The following is a 14,760-nucleotide window of genomic DNA, read 5'->3' as shown; positions in this document are numbered from 1 at the left end:
GGAACTGCCATCAAACACAATTTTGCCTTCTTCCCTGAGGATACCAGTGAGCTGTGGCAAGCCTGACACTTGGTGTGAGTTAAACTGTTGCTTACTGAAACAACCATGGAGTAATTAGCCTTGTCACCACTTGAGTCAATTTTCATTTATTCTAAGGAGCTCTGGTTTCACATAGCCTTTAGCTGTGGATTAAATAAGTTCTCTGCTGTAAATCTTTGGGTTGAGGCACTCTGCATCAAGCTGTATGATCCTGGGATGGGATGAATTTTGGAAAACCACAGGGGTTTGGGGTCCTCGTGGAAAGAATGGTTACACTACTAGAGGTTGAATGAGTTGTTGCACACTGGATCCAGCCCACTAACTTGAAACTGTCATGTTTTACAGTCTTTATAAGTATTTTTACTTTATTGTTATCACATGTCTTGTAAATACCAAGTTTTGTACCTTTCTTAAGTTTAGCAGTGAACATATTTTCTGAAAAGTTGTCAGCCATAGATGGGATTTGATGAATAATGAAGATCTGGCTTTGAAAAAGAAAGCTGGCTGATGATTCAGGAGTAAATTATTCACAACAGACTGTTTTCATTTTGACACATGATAACAGGGGAGTATACAAATGCATTGACATGTAATGGATTGACATGAATATTTCATGGTTCAACAGAAGCAAAGAAATGCTCTGTAGAAAATGCACCTTTCCAGAAGTCACTGATTCTTTTCAGTGTCTTGGGTTGGATTTAGATCTCTGCTCAGCAGAAGACCAGGCTCCTTGGTGGAGCATCTGCTCTTTCTGCTTCAATGAATAACTTTGCTTCCTGCTTGCCTTCCCTGCATTTTAGTCAGCTCTTTCATGAGGGGAAGACTCTGTGTGTGAAACCTGACGTGGTTGGGAATGAGGAATTGGAAGTGACTGGTTCATAAATGCCACTAGACTGAGTTTACAAGAATTTTATTAAATTTTGTAAATGTTTTCTGACTTGAGAGAGATATTTCTGGGTTTGAGAATCCATGACAACTTGTATGCATTATTTCTTGCTAGCCTTGCCATTACTGATAAGAGAAGAAAATAAGCCCTTTTCCCTAAATGATCTTAAAAACACTTGTAATGAGGAACATTTGAAAATATCATGCTCCAAACTTCAAAAAATTTAATTCAGGATCTGTAAATTGAGGTTTGAACTCTGCTTCAGTAAAGATTTTACAGCAACATTAAAAGTTTCCTTTGCTGGTGTTGTAGTCTTTATAGAACCTGGTTAAAGGCAGATGAACATACTAGCCATGAGCTTTGAAAGCCCATTTTCTTTAACAATATGACTAAAAATAAAATGATAAAACAGTTGTACTTCAGCCTGCATTTGCCTTCATCTTGTGATATTTAGTGCTCATCACAGCCAGTTCATTTTTGCCATTTTAACAGCTCATCTTTTCTTTGGCACAATGGTTTTATCCTCTTGTGTGTTTAATCTACCTTGCTGGCTTTCTCTTAAAACATCTCTAGCTACTTGCCCTCTTCTTTATGTCCCTTTTTATCTTGTTCTCCCTCTCTGTGTATGTCTGTAAAGCTCTTTTGTCATGAAATCTCAGCCAGACATGAATCTGCTCAGAGGGATGGGAGAGTGAGCTGGAGCATCCTCCTTCTCATGCCCTTCCTGCCCTATGCACCAGCCTTGCTCCACGTGGTGGGCAGCTACTGCTGTGCTTCCTTGCACATTTCAGTCCCAGATTTATACCTGACCTTGCCGTTGATAGATGATTAATGCATTGGTTTTGCACCGTGGCTTGGCACTAAGATTATATTTAAACTTGTTTTCTGGACTTTGTCATGTTATTTTCTCATGAGATGTGCCTCTCCCCTGGGGCTGTGGTCTTCCTGTGGGCTGCTTTACCAATAAGTTTTACTTTCTTTATATAAATATATATATATAAATATATAGCATTACATATTTTGCAGTTTAATGCCTGAACTGATCAGATATCACACATTAGCTGAGAATTTGTTCTTGTCTTTTTTGCTTTAACTTATTTACAGAATGGGTATTTCTACATGCATTTTTTTCAATGTTTAAGTACCAGTAATCCATGTAATATCACTTCTGCTGGGGCTTTGTTGGATCTTAAAGCACATTTTATGATCAAAGAGTATTTCTGCCCTAGTTTAACATGAAGCTGGGATTCTACCACAGGATTCTTCCCAAAAAGACCTGAGATAATCACATCAGGATTATGGATTAAAGGGTTTTTTCCCCAAAATATTGTATCTCTCTTCTCTTTCCTTTTCTAAAAGCATCTGCCTGACAGAGGTATCATAATAGTTAATGATACACAGTAGGTAAATACCACAATGTAGCAAATATCAGAAGCTACATACAAGGTAAGAAATTAAAATAATTTATTTCAAAGTTAAGGGCAAACAGCAGCCTTTCATTCCATATAGTACTTCTGGTCTGAAATCACATGGGATATGTATCTTCATAAAAAATAAGTATTTTTCTTTAAAGAACAGCCTAACATTAGCAGCAGCCTTTTTTAGTGAAATTCTAATGTTCATTACTTAAAATTATATTTTGATTGTCACTTCAAACTCTCCCCAGTGAGCTAAAATACTTTCTGAAGAAAGGACTTGCTAGGTGAAGTACATCTTCACCTGGATGGATGTTACCAATGCAACAGCACACTTGAGGCTGAAAAAGTAGGAACTGTCAGCTGACTATTCACCTACTGTCTGCTAGTGGCTGAGTCCAGACCCTGGTAATTCAGAGAAAATAATACAGGTAATAATTCAGGTAATAATTCTATTAGTTCATGTGTGGAAAGAGTTCATAAGGAGTATAGACAATTGTCATGAGCTTTATGTAGGAGATAAAATGTTACCAGTATTTTTAAGGTCTGGAACTTGACATTTCATCAAGTTTTAGTTGCAATGACTATAAAGATTTAATTAATGGTTTGGGAAGGAGTGAAGTAGGTCTCAAAGTTACTTCTGGGAGATTAATTTTTTTTCTGACTTGTTAATTATGCCTACACAAATGTATGCTGAAATTTCTATCATCTGTGCTATAAGCAAATTATATTTATTTTTAACATTCACATATGAACATGCTTTTGCAATGTAGTAAAAAAATCTTAGAATTTATCTTCTATAAAACTCACCCCCTTGCTGGGAGTACAAACTGAATGCTGCTGAGGACGTGGTGGTGCTTTGTGTATTTTTCTAAGCCATTCTTCTCTTGGCTTTTGTCAGCTGCAGTTATCCCCAGCTGTAGCTGTTGCTGCTGCAGAGAGGTCAGAGCAAGAGAACATCAGGAGTAAACTCATGCCATAGGGAGAAAAGATTATGGCTGCGCCTGCTTTTTGCCTCTGTGTGACTCCAGGTCAGGCTGCTTCAGAGATATGGCTGAAAATAGCCCCAGATAATGGGTCTCCAGTCTTTTTTTATGTAGGATGTGTTTGAAAAGGCAGATTGCTTTTTGTAGGGTATCAGTGTGGGCAAAACGATGCGTGGGGAGATGAAAAGCAGCTCCAGGTACCCAAAGCAAAATAATGCCAGCCTGGCCTGCAAAGAGGAAGGAAAAGCAACCACCAAACCATTTTTCCTTTCCAGCCAAAATCTATCTTAATCTTTGTAGCTATTAACATCATCAGAAACGATGTTCCAGTCAAAAATGGGAAAGCATGGGCGTTTAGAAGCCAAATTAATCAACTTAACCCAAATGGGCTTAATATTTTTATGTGATTAAATGATAGAATCTGGTAAGTAGGAGTCAGTTGGAAAAAAAAAATCACCTTTATGGCCAAGCTGAAAGTAATCATTTGAGCTTTTGTTCACCTTGGAAATTTATGAGCTGGAGGGAACGGTTACATAAGGGCAGTACAGTGCAAAAGCAAATAAAAAATGGAGAGGGCAGCGGGTCACTCAGCACAGAGGAAACACACACAGTTGACTGACTTAACTCAGTTATTTACTTAATCCTCTGCATGATACTCTCCTGCTTCGACAGGTCAATTTTTGTCACCTTGGAGTGGGGAGAAACTTGGGGAACAAGAAGAGAATTTTATTATTTGCGGTTCTTGGGACATGGAAGTGTAATAAGTATGTTAAGAAGATAAGAGCATTAAATGGAGGTATTAAATAACTGTCTGACTCAAACTGTCACTTTTCCACTGGGTATGTTTGACTGTATTTTTTTGCCTCATGTATACATCCTATACAAAGCAAGGATATTCTATAATCACTACTGCTGACAGTTTCCATGCTGGTTTATTTGTGCCTTGTATATGTGGATGTGCAAGTGCACAAGTACTCTTAAATTCCCTGTCTTTACTCTGGAACTGCATTTGCTGAAGTAATTCAATAGAATAAGTTAACTGGGATGTAGGTATTTTTGATTAGCTGAACTCAGGGTGTTACAGGGGAAATTCTGCATTAATTGAAGGTGAGCTGTATGAAGCTAGCAGTAATGCCTGTTTACTGCCTTTCATCTGCTTAAATTCAGATTCAGTCCTGGACCCTTGAAATTTTTGCCTTCTCAGGTCTTGCACATTGTGACAGAGGACTTGCAATCTGTTATATATTATATCAACAAATATTTTGCAATCTAACCTCAATGTGGCATTCACACACTGCAATAAAATGTGGGATAGCTTTGATGAAATGTCCTCTAGAGCATCTCTTGCAGTCTTGAGAAACAGATTGCAATGAGGCTGGGACAGGGGAAGCTGGGGTCAAGCGACCTGGCTGCTGAAAATTGTCCCAGCAAAAGTGTTTTACCACATGCCTTTTCTTGGAGCTGGCTCTTCAGAGACATAACAAATTGCATCTCCTCCATCACTGAAGGAATTGTTGTTTGAGGCAGGTTGGCAGAGCTGTTTCTGTGTGACTCTTGCACTACTGTTGTGTAAATAATCACAGGGTGGTCACGCTGTCTGTGCAATTCCCCACCACCATGGACTTGGGGCTGTGTGGAGAGTGTCTGCAAAGATGCAAATTAAAGCACTGCATTTGCACAGAATGCCACAGGCAGACTGGCACCATTTGGCTGCATGACCTTGCAGCAAAGCCAGTCTATACTTGAGCCAAAATGCAATTGAAGGATCAAAAACTGTAATGTCCACTAGCATCTTTTTAACAAAAGTCAAAAGTTTTGTGTGATTCTTGAAAAACATTTTTAAAAGGGGAAATTTCTTTTCTGAAGAGCCTGTATACAGCAAATCAAAGCCTCTTTGCATCTTCGCTCTGGTGGTGTTGTCCATCTGTGGTGTTCAGAGGACTTGGATATCAACATTAACAAGTAATTTGTTCTTAGGAAGCTCAGGATAAAAAGGAGTTGTTATGAGCAAAGTGCCCACTGCATTGGCTGACAAAGTATCTTGTTTGTACAGGCCTAGCTTGTCCAAATACATTTAAAATTGTTGTTTTGCCAGTTGGCCAGCCTTGCCCCTCTTGATACTATGCCACATTGCATCTGAGAAGTGCTTTGGAGATCCTTTCAGGTTTATCATGATCTCTTTTGAGATGTGTGAACATTACCATTCGGGATATAAGTAAGAACATGTTGATTTATTCAACCTGTTCTTTAATTTAACCTTTTAATTAATTTATTTTAATTAGGAAGAGCTACTGCAGGAGAAGGTATTAGAAGATACAAAAGGAGAAAGCTGGCACATAACTGGGGAGAAACACTTGTGGAGCATTACACTCTTTTTGCTGCTTAATCCTTTGGATTCTCTTTATTCTATCCTAAATATATGTGTGTATGTATATATAGTTATATACTTTTCATAAAAGATGGACCCCAGTTTTTGCTGTGCAAGAATTGATGCAACAGAAGAAACAGCACAGTCCACAGCAGCAAAGCATAATCCCTTCAGTTCATAGCTGGTTCTCAGTATAATCTTTTCATTGAGCAGATATTTTCATTCTAGTTTTGGCAAACTAGGATGGGAAATTTACATCATTCTGGAGCTTCTACTCATCCTAGCTAAGAATGAAAACAGATAAACGTAATTTTTTTTCCTTTTATTTTCCTCTTCTCATTCTGTTTGCAAAACCTCTGACAGAGTGATTCCACAGGTAGCTGGAATCTGCTGGTGCAAAGTCCCTGGGAGTTGGTAGCTGAGCATTAATACTGAGATCCTGTGAGCCTCCTGCATGGAAATGCAGTTAATCACCATGTGAAACACTTGGAATAGTAGCAGCCTGTTTGGATAAAAGCAGCCTCTCACTCCTGCTGCAGTTGCTCTTGGTGTTACCAACCATGAGCAGTTCTGCCTAGGGACTTCTAGAAACCAGCAGAAAAGTTTTGGGAGAGGTTTGTGCCCCTTCCCAAGGAAGTGAGGAAAGACCACTGGAAACAAAGCCTTTTTTTTTTTTGCAGGTTCACTTACCTCTATATTAAGTGGATTTGTCTGCTCCTTGGTATGCTGGCTTCATCTTGTCAAAATATAGACTGAAAGAAAGGCAGTAAATGGAACTGCCACAGAAGATCACACATGGGTTTGAGAGGGTGGTTTTGGTATCAGGTCTTTTCCTTGGTGAGGTGGACTTGAAAAGCTCCTGCTTGTCCTTGTGCTGCCCCAGCAGTGACATGTTCATGGAGCTGAAAATAGCTGACTGAGTCCAGATGAATTTTTTTCGTTCCCTCCCCACACTTTTTTTTTTTTTTTCACCCACATTATTTTTAGTTTGGATTTATTTGTTGAGGGCAAAATTGAGCAAAAAAAATTGAGATCTCTGTCTTGCCTTGAAAAAGATGCTCATTTAAGCATACATGATGAAAGAGCCACCATTTTAAATTCTAGCTGCTGGTCTCTTGAACAGAAATGAAGCAGCTCTCCTTGAATGCTGAAGATAACTTCTCTGAAGTGCCAAATTTTCTTCCAAGAATGGAGGAGGAATAGAAAATGAGAGACACGGCTGTTGGATGAGTTTTGTATTGTAGAGTTCATCTGGAGAAGGGTGGAAAAGGTATCTGGTATGGAAATGATCTAAAAGGATATCTGGAGGTGGGAATCTGCACAGATTGTAAGAGCTGGGGAATCTTGCTACTTTAACAGCCTTGATATTCTTTGTTTCTAGAAAGTTTCTCAGCTACATAGATTTGTGAGCAGTAATGAGAATCATGATTGAGATACTGGTCCTTTTCCTTGCCTGATTATTTTGTCTAGTGTTAGTGGGAAATGTGGTGAGCTGAGCCACAGCTTGGCTGAGTTGCCTGGAGTGATCTGTAAGTCTGGGAACAGCATCAGAGTCCTGACTTACAGCTTTAACAAATAAACTCATTTATTGTTCAGGGGCTTTTTTTCATTCAATGCTTACAAGAAGTTGGTTGGTGTTGACAATTTCATCCTCAAAATAGCTTTCTCTGTTTCCTTGCATGCATCTGGTCTGATTTTTTTTTTCTTTTTGTTTGTTTTGAAAATACTTTCCAAGGCAGTGGGGTGAAGCATAGGTTTCCCTGCTTGTCTCTGAAAGGAGATGGTTGGGAAGAGATCACTGACAAGTGCTTTTGGTTAAGACATCATTGTCCTATATACTACTTGAGGAAATGACTACTTTGAATGTAATTCCTGGAGCAAATCCTCTTCATTTAGAGATTCTAACTTACAAAAGAATACAAGACAGTCCTTTGATTACGAAACTTCTTGCAGCTGTAATTTTGCATAGACCTTGACACAAGGGGTTTTTTTTCTGTCCTCCTTTCAAATTATCAGTTGCAAAACTCCACAGAGATAATCAGACATGCAAATCTTCAATATATTTTTAGTTCAACTCACTGATGTATATTCATTAGTATGTTAATATGACAATGAAAGCATCATTTAAATTGCATATGCTTAATTTGATTAATAAATGTTTGAAATACAGTCTCAATTTTAGAAGTAGCCATACTTGATACCAGTTTTTCAGAGGCTTTTTCCCCCTTTTCAATCGAGGAGAGTATAAAACCTCTTGTTTTATGTACAGAAATAACTTTGTGGTGCTTTTTGCCCTGACCATGCACAACTAGAGGACTTCTATGCTGGGAATCAGTGCTCCTTGTACACATTGTCACATTCCTGATGATTGAATTGTAATAAATTGCGTCAGTGGAGACCTAGTGAGGATTGTGGTATTGTAATTTGAGTTCCCAGACTGCATTAGGTGGAGTTAGATAGGCAGATAGAAGATGAAAAGAGCAGAGTTTCCTTGTGTTCAAATATGGCCATGCTCCACCAATGCAAATCAGGAATGTGCTTGCCCTGTATTTAATTTGCAGTGGCCTAACTAAATGAGACACAAATTACTACTGGAATTAGAATTAGGCAGCTTCTGAATCTTGGTTGAACATGCAAAGCTGCTATGTATCCAGATTTTTTTAAACCCCTGAAGTGGTATTTGAATGCTTACAGGCAATAAACTTTTCAGTCAATTGATTCCATTTCTGTTGAATCACCCTCAAAAGTGAAGCTGTGCTTTAAGGACTATTAGAAAAATTTCATTCCATTTAACCTGTAAATACGCCACAGGACTTGAGAAAATGAGTTTGATAATTGCTTTTCTTTGGAAGACTTCAGCCTGAAAGGCAGCATCTTAAAAGGACTCAGATTGAGGAGAGTCTCTAACACATCCAGTTAGAGCCAGTTACACGGGCCTGACTTCCTTGGTCTGAAGTAATGAGGTGTGACAGATCATGAGTGCAGTGCATCATGGTCAGGACCAGTAACCCCTTTCAGAAAATTACATTTCTGCTCCAAGCAGTCGTTGTGAGTTATCTGCTGCTAATTGTAAACCACTTGCTTTTATGGAAATGGAACTCTTATGTTTCCCAGTAAATATCACCATGATGCTCTGAGACAGCTATGAAGTGCAACTGTCTGGGAGAAAGCTCACGTCTGATCAAATTTAATTAGACTGGAACCTGTTCCTGCCTACAAATATCTTGATTATAGGAAGAGAACAAACATGCCACTTGACAGAATTGGCTTTTGTGATAGCTACTGCTGTGAGAACATGAAGAAGAGGTGTTGATTCAGATGCTCCTGCTCACTGAAGATTGAGCTGAACAATGAGCCGTGTCTGCATCCTGCTGGTCACCCAGAGCTCACCAGTGAGGAGATGGAGAATCCCAGGCTGCTTGAGGGAAGGACAAGTCTGTTTGCCCTGGACTGTTCCCTCAAAGAATATGGACTCCAAAGGAAAGCAAGAATTACTAGGTCAACTCTAGGAGCCTAAGGTTTGGTGAGATAGATTCCACCCTCTGTCTGAACTGCCTAGTGATTAATGTAGCTTGACAGCTTCTCTCAAGTGAGTGATGTGGATAAAACCTCATCACTTTGTGGAGGCAAACTGCCTCAGCCTTCATTTTTTTAGGAAGCCAAAGCAGAAAAGAGATGCAGCACCTCCCATTACACTGTGGAAAGTGTAGTTGAGTGAATGTCACTAAACTGTCAGCCAAAGAAGTACAGGCTGCTGGGTGAGAGACCTGTATTTGCATTAAATCAAAACTCTTGGGCTAAAGATTAATGCAAGTTATAAATTAAATTATAAAGAAAACCTCTTTAAATGCGAATTTCTTTTTTGAAGTCATATTGAACAAGCACTGAGTTTACTGATCAGAAGTACTTAGAGGTCTAAGCACACCAAATGCTTTGCATGACAATTAACAGCATGGATAAACTGTGATCCAGGAGCACTGAGATATGTCATGGTCTGGATATGAGGTGTGTCTGAGCCACTTTGCTTCCTGACTCTTTCCTCTGCAATCACACCAAGTCCAGCTGGGTGGATGCTGAGGGAAAGACAATACCTGCAGCTGAGAGTGAGGGTTTGAAGGATGATGGACAAATGGATCCGTTTCAAGGGCTTGAAGCTGCTCTCTGGGGTAAGAGGCAGCGAAGAAAAGAAGAGATTTGTTTTTCTAGGCACAGAGCTTAGAGATCAGAAGGACTCACTCACCTCTGAAGGGGGGGCTGTTCTCCAAAACTACTGGAGAACTTAGTGTGGGGGACTTGAGTGTTAGATGGTACTGTCACAGCCCAGTGGCCTTTGGGTTGTCTGAGGGATGCTCCTTGCCCTGATCCTCGTGCAGAATGTGTTTTATTCCTAAGCCATCGACTTTTGCTCTGAGCAGGCAGGACTTTCTTTCAAAGAGCATTGGATGTTGCTGTTCTCCAGCATTGCTTTTTGGAAAAGGATTTTTGGAAGGGGCTGTCAGAGGTGGGATGCTGTGCTCCAAGCCTGGTTCCTCCTTCTAATCCTTTTGGTGTGTTTGTGTGACACCATGTAGAGCTCTCCACGAACCCTTCTGGCTCCCAGGAGAGATTCCAGCTCCTGCTTTTCCCTCAGGGCAGCACACAGAGCTCCTGGCCAGAGGGCTGAGGATGGCCAGTGCTTTTATGAGCCAACAGGGAGTATGAGATGTGCAGCTAGCCAGGAATTTATGTGTGACTTTAAAAACTTGTGCTCCAGGTCAGCCTGGCTCTGATGTCCCACCCTAGTGACAGCAGTGTCCAGCAGCCCCATGTCCTCTCAGAGGACAGGGCTGGGTTTCTCCTGAGGACAGGGAGTTGTCAGTAGCCTCTCCCTTTGCTCACGCCTTCCACATTTGGCAGCATTCCCGCCGGAGCGCGGCTGCTCCATGCCCTCCTTTCTTCTGTGCCCTTTGCTTGGCTCTGCTTGTGTGTTTGTTTGCTCTCCCACACTGACTCTGTTTCATTCACTGCCCAGAATAATAAGAGGTTTGTTGGAAGGGTGCTGCTAAGTAATTTGTCTTCTTCATTCATTCATTCTCTCTTTGTTTAATGTTTGTTTTTTCCATGCTTTGAATACAAAATTATTAATTTCATCGTAGTTTATTTCAATAGTATTTATTATATTGTGGAGGCTCCTACAGAACTCCTCTTACTGCCATAAAAATCTCATAAATGAATACTTACCATCAGTTATGATGGTATTTTAATTTCCATTTCAAGGATACAATCTGAAGGTGGAGAACACAAACAAAAGGATTTCCATTAATTCTGGTGGCCAGTGTGAAAATCCCTCAACCCAAGTTTCCAGATTGCAGAGCCTTTGTGGTATTGCCAGGGTACATCTCTGGCAGTGTAGCCATGGCATTGATGGACATCAATCCTGCAAACCAGTCCCTAGGTGCCTCTAACTAAGCCTGGAAAAAACATAAAACTTAGTGAGTTATCACCTGGACAAATCTTGTCTTGGGCCTCCTGTGTGCACACAAGAATATTCACCTGTAGGCAAAGAAGTTTATTTATGGGCTCCATGCATTATCATGGCAAAACACTCTTGATACCTATAAGCCACTGGAGAAAATTAGTGGGATTTTTTTTTTTCAGCCAGAGAAAATCTGAAATGGAGGTATATTGGAGCAGATTATTAATATCCTCCCCATCCAAAATCTGGGAAATGGCTTTTAGTGCTTCTCTTTCCCTGTTGATAGAACCTACGTCAAATGCTGCCTTTTATCTGGGTGATTTCTCCAGAGATTTGTGCTCCATGCCAGTTCCAGGTATTATTCAGCCTGTTCTTCCCTGCACATCTTGCTTTTTCCAAATTTTCAATTGTGAAGCACCTAGTAAAATGTAGTGATCTGGTTATATTGCATGCACTCTAATCAATCAGGTCAGTCACACTCCAGGTGTGCTGTAGGAGTGAGCAGAGTGGGAGTGCAGCAGGTCCCGAGCTGCAGGTCAGTCACCCCTCAGCAGCAGCACTGCCTGCCTTGCTGTGTGTGAGGCCTCTTTGCCTTCCTGTCTTTCTCTGCTTGTTCTGCTTTCATTTCTTCTGCCTCTTCTCTATTCCCTCCTGTCTTTCTTTGCTGGTTCTGCTTTCATTTCTTCTGCATCTTCTTTTTTCCCTTCTGCCCCTCAGGCTGCTGTTCTGCCTCTTCCCTCCATCTTTTTGTTCCCTTGGGGTCCCCCTCACTCCCAAACTTGGTTCCTTGTTTTGTATCAGCAGAGCACTGGGTTTTTTTCCTTTATTGGAGTTGTGCAACACAGCAAAGGACTACAGAGTGTCCCAGGTTAAAGCTGCCCATGAGCATGTGAAGGTACAGATGCTGTCCTGGGGAAGGTTCTGGTTTGCAGTGTGTCTCCCTGTGCAGTTGCTTTACATTATCCTACTGAGCCCTAGTGCTGTTATAGAAACAGTTTTCTGGGAAGCTGTGAATAGGTTGTATTCTTATGGTTGTTTATGGTTTGGTGTTTGGTTTTTTTTAAAGCAGTGTATAAAGTCTTCACTTCATAAAATTTTACATGAATCTCCTTGTCCAAAATTCTGTGGATTTAGTGAACAGAGCTTTAATAACGAGGATGGAATACAGAAGACTTGCTTGGCACCTGCATCTTGTAATATATTTGAAGTAATAAGTTTTATGTGGTACATTTGTGTAGCTAAGCTGTACAATTTTTTTTCATAGTGATGATTACGCTAAGAACCAGCTTTGCTAGCTGAGGTGCACATGAACACAAACAAGGCTTATTCCCCTGGAGACTTGATTAGAATTGGGCAGAGGGCAGCTTGAAAGTAAGCAGCCTGTTTGCATTTCAAGTGAGCTGTAGTTGCAATGAAGACATGCTCACCACTGTCAGTTAGAATTGTCCCTCTTGTCTGCAGCAGTGGAAGCTCACACTGCTGACAGGACACGTGGCTGCAGGGTGCAGGAGGACACTGCTCCTTCTTCCTGATGGCTTTCCCCCTTTGGAGCAGTGAATCATGTGGCAATCCCAGCTTCAAACAGGATGCTGTCAAGGGGTTTAATGGATTTACAGCGAGAATCGATTGTGCACGCGCTGGATGAAGTCTTCAGATGCCTCATTGAACATCAGCAAACCAACGGGTCATTATCCCTTCCCCTCTCCCCCCTTACCTCATCTGTCATCTGTTTGTAGCCTGCACTAATCTCCCTCTTCAGACCTTTAGTGTGAGTTGGCCTTACTTGAAAATAAATTTTGAAAACCAAATGTGAGCAAATGGGTCCGTTACACATGGAAATAAGTATTTTTTTCTTTTCCTCTCCTTGGTGGTAAACATGCTTCACAGTGTGAGCATTGTTAATGCAAATTGCAGCATCCTTTTCACACTCAATGGTATTTTTGATGAAGGCAAGGGTTGGGTCACCAAAGTGGACAGAACATGCTTTTTTGTGCTGAAAACAAGAACATGGAGATCTCTTACACTTGAAATTATGAAGATGTGCTTTGTCCATTGTTTCACACTCCTCAGTACAAGCAAACCTTTATCTCTCAGGCTTGTGTTTAGTCTTTAGACTTGGCTGGTACTAATTAGAGACAAATCAGGTGAAAAATAATGAGTCAGATGTTGAGGAAAAGAGGTGGGCTTTTTTCTACTGAAGCAAAGTGCTTTACATGTACAGTCTGTATTGCTGGTTAAGCAGGAGGAGATTTTCATGTCCTGCCAGGGTATTTTTGAGTATTAAAGTAATAGCATAAGAATCTAAACAGAAAAAAAAGTTTTATGGTCATGGGTATGTTACACCACTAAAGAAATTGCCATCGTGGCACTCTAAGTTCTGTGCTGTGCTCATGGGCTGAAAAACTCACACTTTACAAAGCTAATGGCACATCTTCATGCCCCTGGTAAATTCTCAGTGTATTTGTTTTTATGTACAGCCTTCTGTTTGCACAAACAGCTGGATAAAACAAGCTGTTCTGGCTTTTTCTGCTCTTTACTTTGTCTCCTCTTCCTTCTTATCTTCCTTCTTATCTTATTTCCCAGTTTGAGCCACTGCAATGTGTTAGGCACTCGTGTAGCTCACCCCCTCACAAACATGCATGCCCATGGTCTTTTTTTGGAAACTTGTGTTCAAACTCAGAGGGCTGCACCCCTGCCAACTCGCTGTGTGTGGGTGTGCCAGGAGCAAATTATCAATTACTGACAAGGAGAGAAATCTCCAGGGTGGAGGGGGCCCTGGAGATATCAAGAAAATGTTGCTTCTGAGGTTCCTGCAAGGACAGAAATCTGTTTTTTCAGTGGGTTACAGAGCGTGGGGTGACATCAGGCTGGCAGCCTGTCATCAGTGGAGTTTCACTCAGGCCCAGTGCATCTCCATAAACACCTTGGACACAGGGCTTAAATGGATGCTAAGGAAGTTTGTTGATGGAACTGAATTGGGAGGAGCTCTTGACTTCTTTCCAAGGTATTTTCTGGAATCTTTAGGAGGAGTTTCTTCACAGAAAAGGTGATTAAGCACTGGAATGGGCTGCCCAGGGAGCTGGTGGAGTCACCGTCCCTGGATGTGGCACTTGGTGTCATGGTCTGACTGACACCATGGTGTTGGGTCATGGGCTGGGCTGGCTGGTCCCAGACTCCTGATCCATTCTGTGATTCTATGGCTTAATCCCATATGTGATGCTTATGAAGGATGGGTCCAATCCTAACATTACAAAGATGCTTTTTGTACTGTATTTGTGTATCTTCAGAATATTGCTCTCCTCTAGCATTTAGTTTCTAATAATTCCTATATTAAGCAAATTTTTAAGGGGAAGGGAGGGAGTGCATGCTGCTTTTAAAGCTCTGAGTTGCTTAGTAGTGTAAGCTGCATCACCCTGGAGTTGCTTCAGCCCCCAGAGACTCAACACAATCATCATCAGCTTTTTTTTTTTTTTTTTTTTTTTGTGCACTTGACTCCCGTTTCTTTTTCCACCCAAGGAAATCAGAATCTAAAAGGTAGCCTTGGAGCTTGTCTTATCTGAAAAACCTCCAGATTTCTGGCTTGCTGTCACTGTCATCATTGAACAGCATTG

The 14,760-nt window shown here is 40.9% G+C and overlaps 1 protein-coding gene across 3 annotated transcripts in view; it reads left to right on the top strand.

Annotated features, from left to right (window-relative positions):
* COMMD1 (copper metabolism domain containing 1) overlaps positions 1-14,760 on the top strand; it is a 59,180-nt gene that overhangs the window by 19,153 nt on the left and 25,267 nt on the right. The window contains exons 3-4 of one of the 3 annotated variants that reach the window (XM_079324929.1): positions 3,242-3,371; positions 3,999-4,134. The exons of 1 other annotated variant lie outside the window; for it this stretch is intronic. In XM_079324929.1, the coding sequence (XP_079181055.1) occupies positions 3,242-3,322 (81 nt within the window). In that variant the 3' untranslated portion in view covers positions 3,323-3,371; positions 3,999-4,134. Of the gene's footprint in view, positions 1-3,241; positions 3,372-3,998; positions 4,135-14,760 lie in introns of those variants that run through there. One more of the 3 variants, XM_079324928.1, reaches the window with a different exon arrangement.

Source organism: Erithacus rubecula (assembly GCF_903797595.1).
Source record: "Erithacus rubecula genome assembly, chromosome: 2".
NCBI classification, from domain to species: Eukaryota; Metazoa; Chordata; class Aves; order Passeriformes; family Muscicapidae; genus Erithacus; species Erithacus rubecula.
Note: the sequence above shows the minus strand (reverse complement) of the source record. Positions and strands in the feature narration are given on the sequence as shown.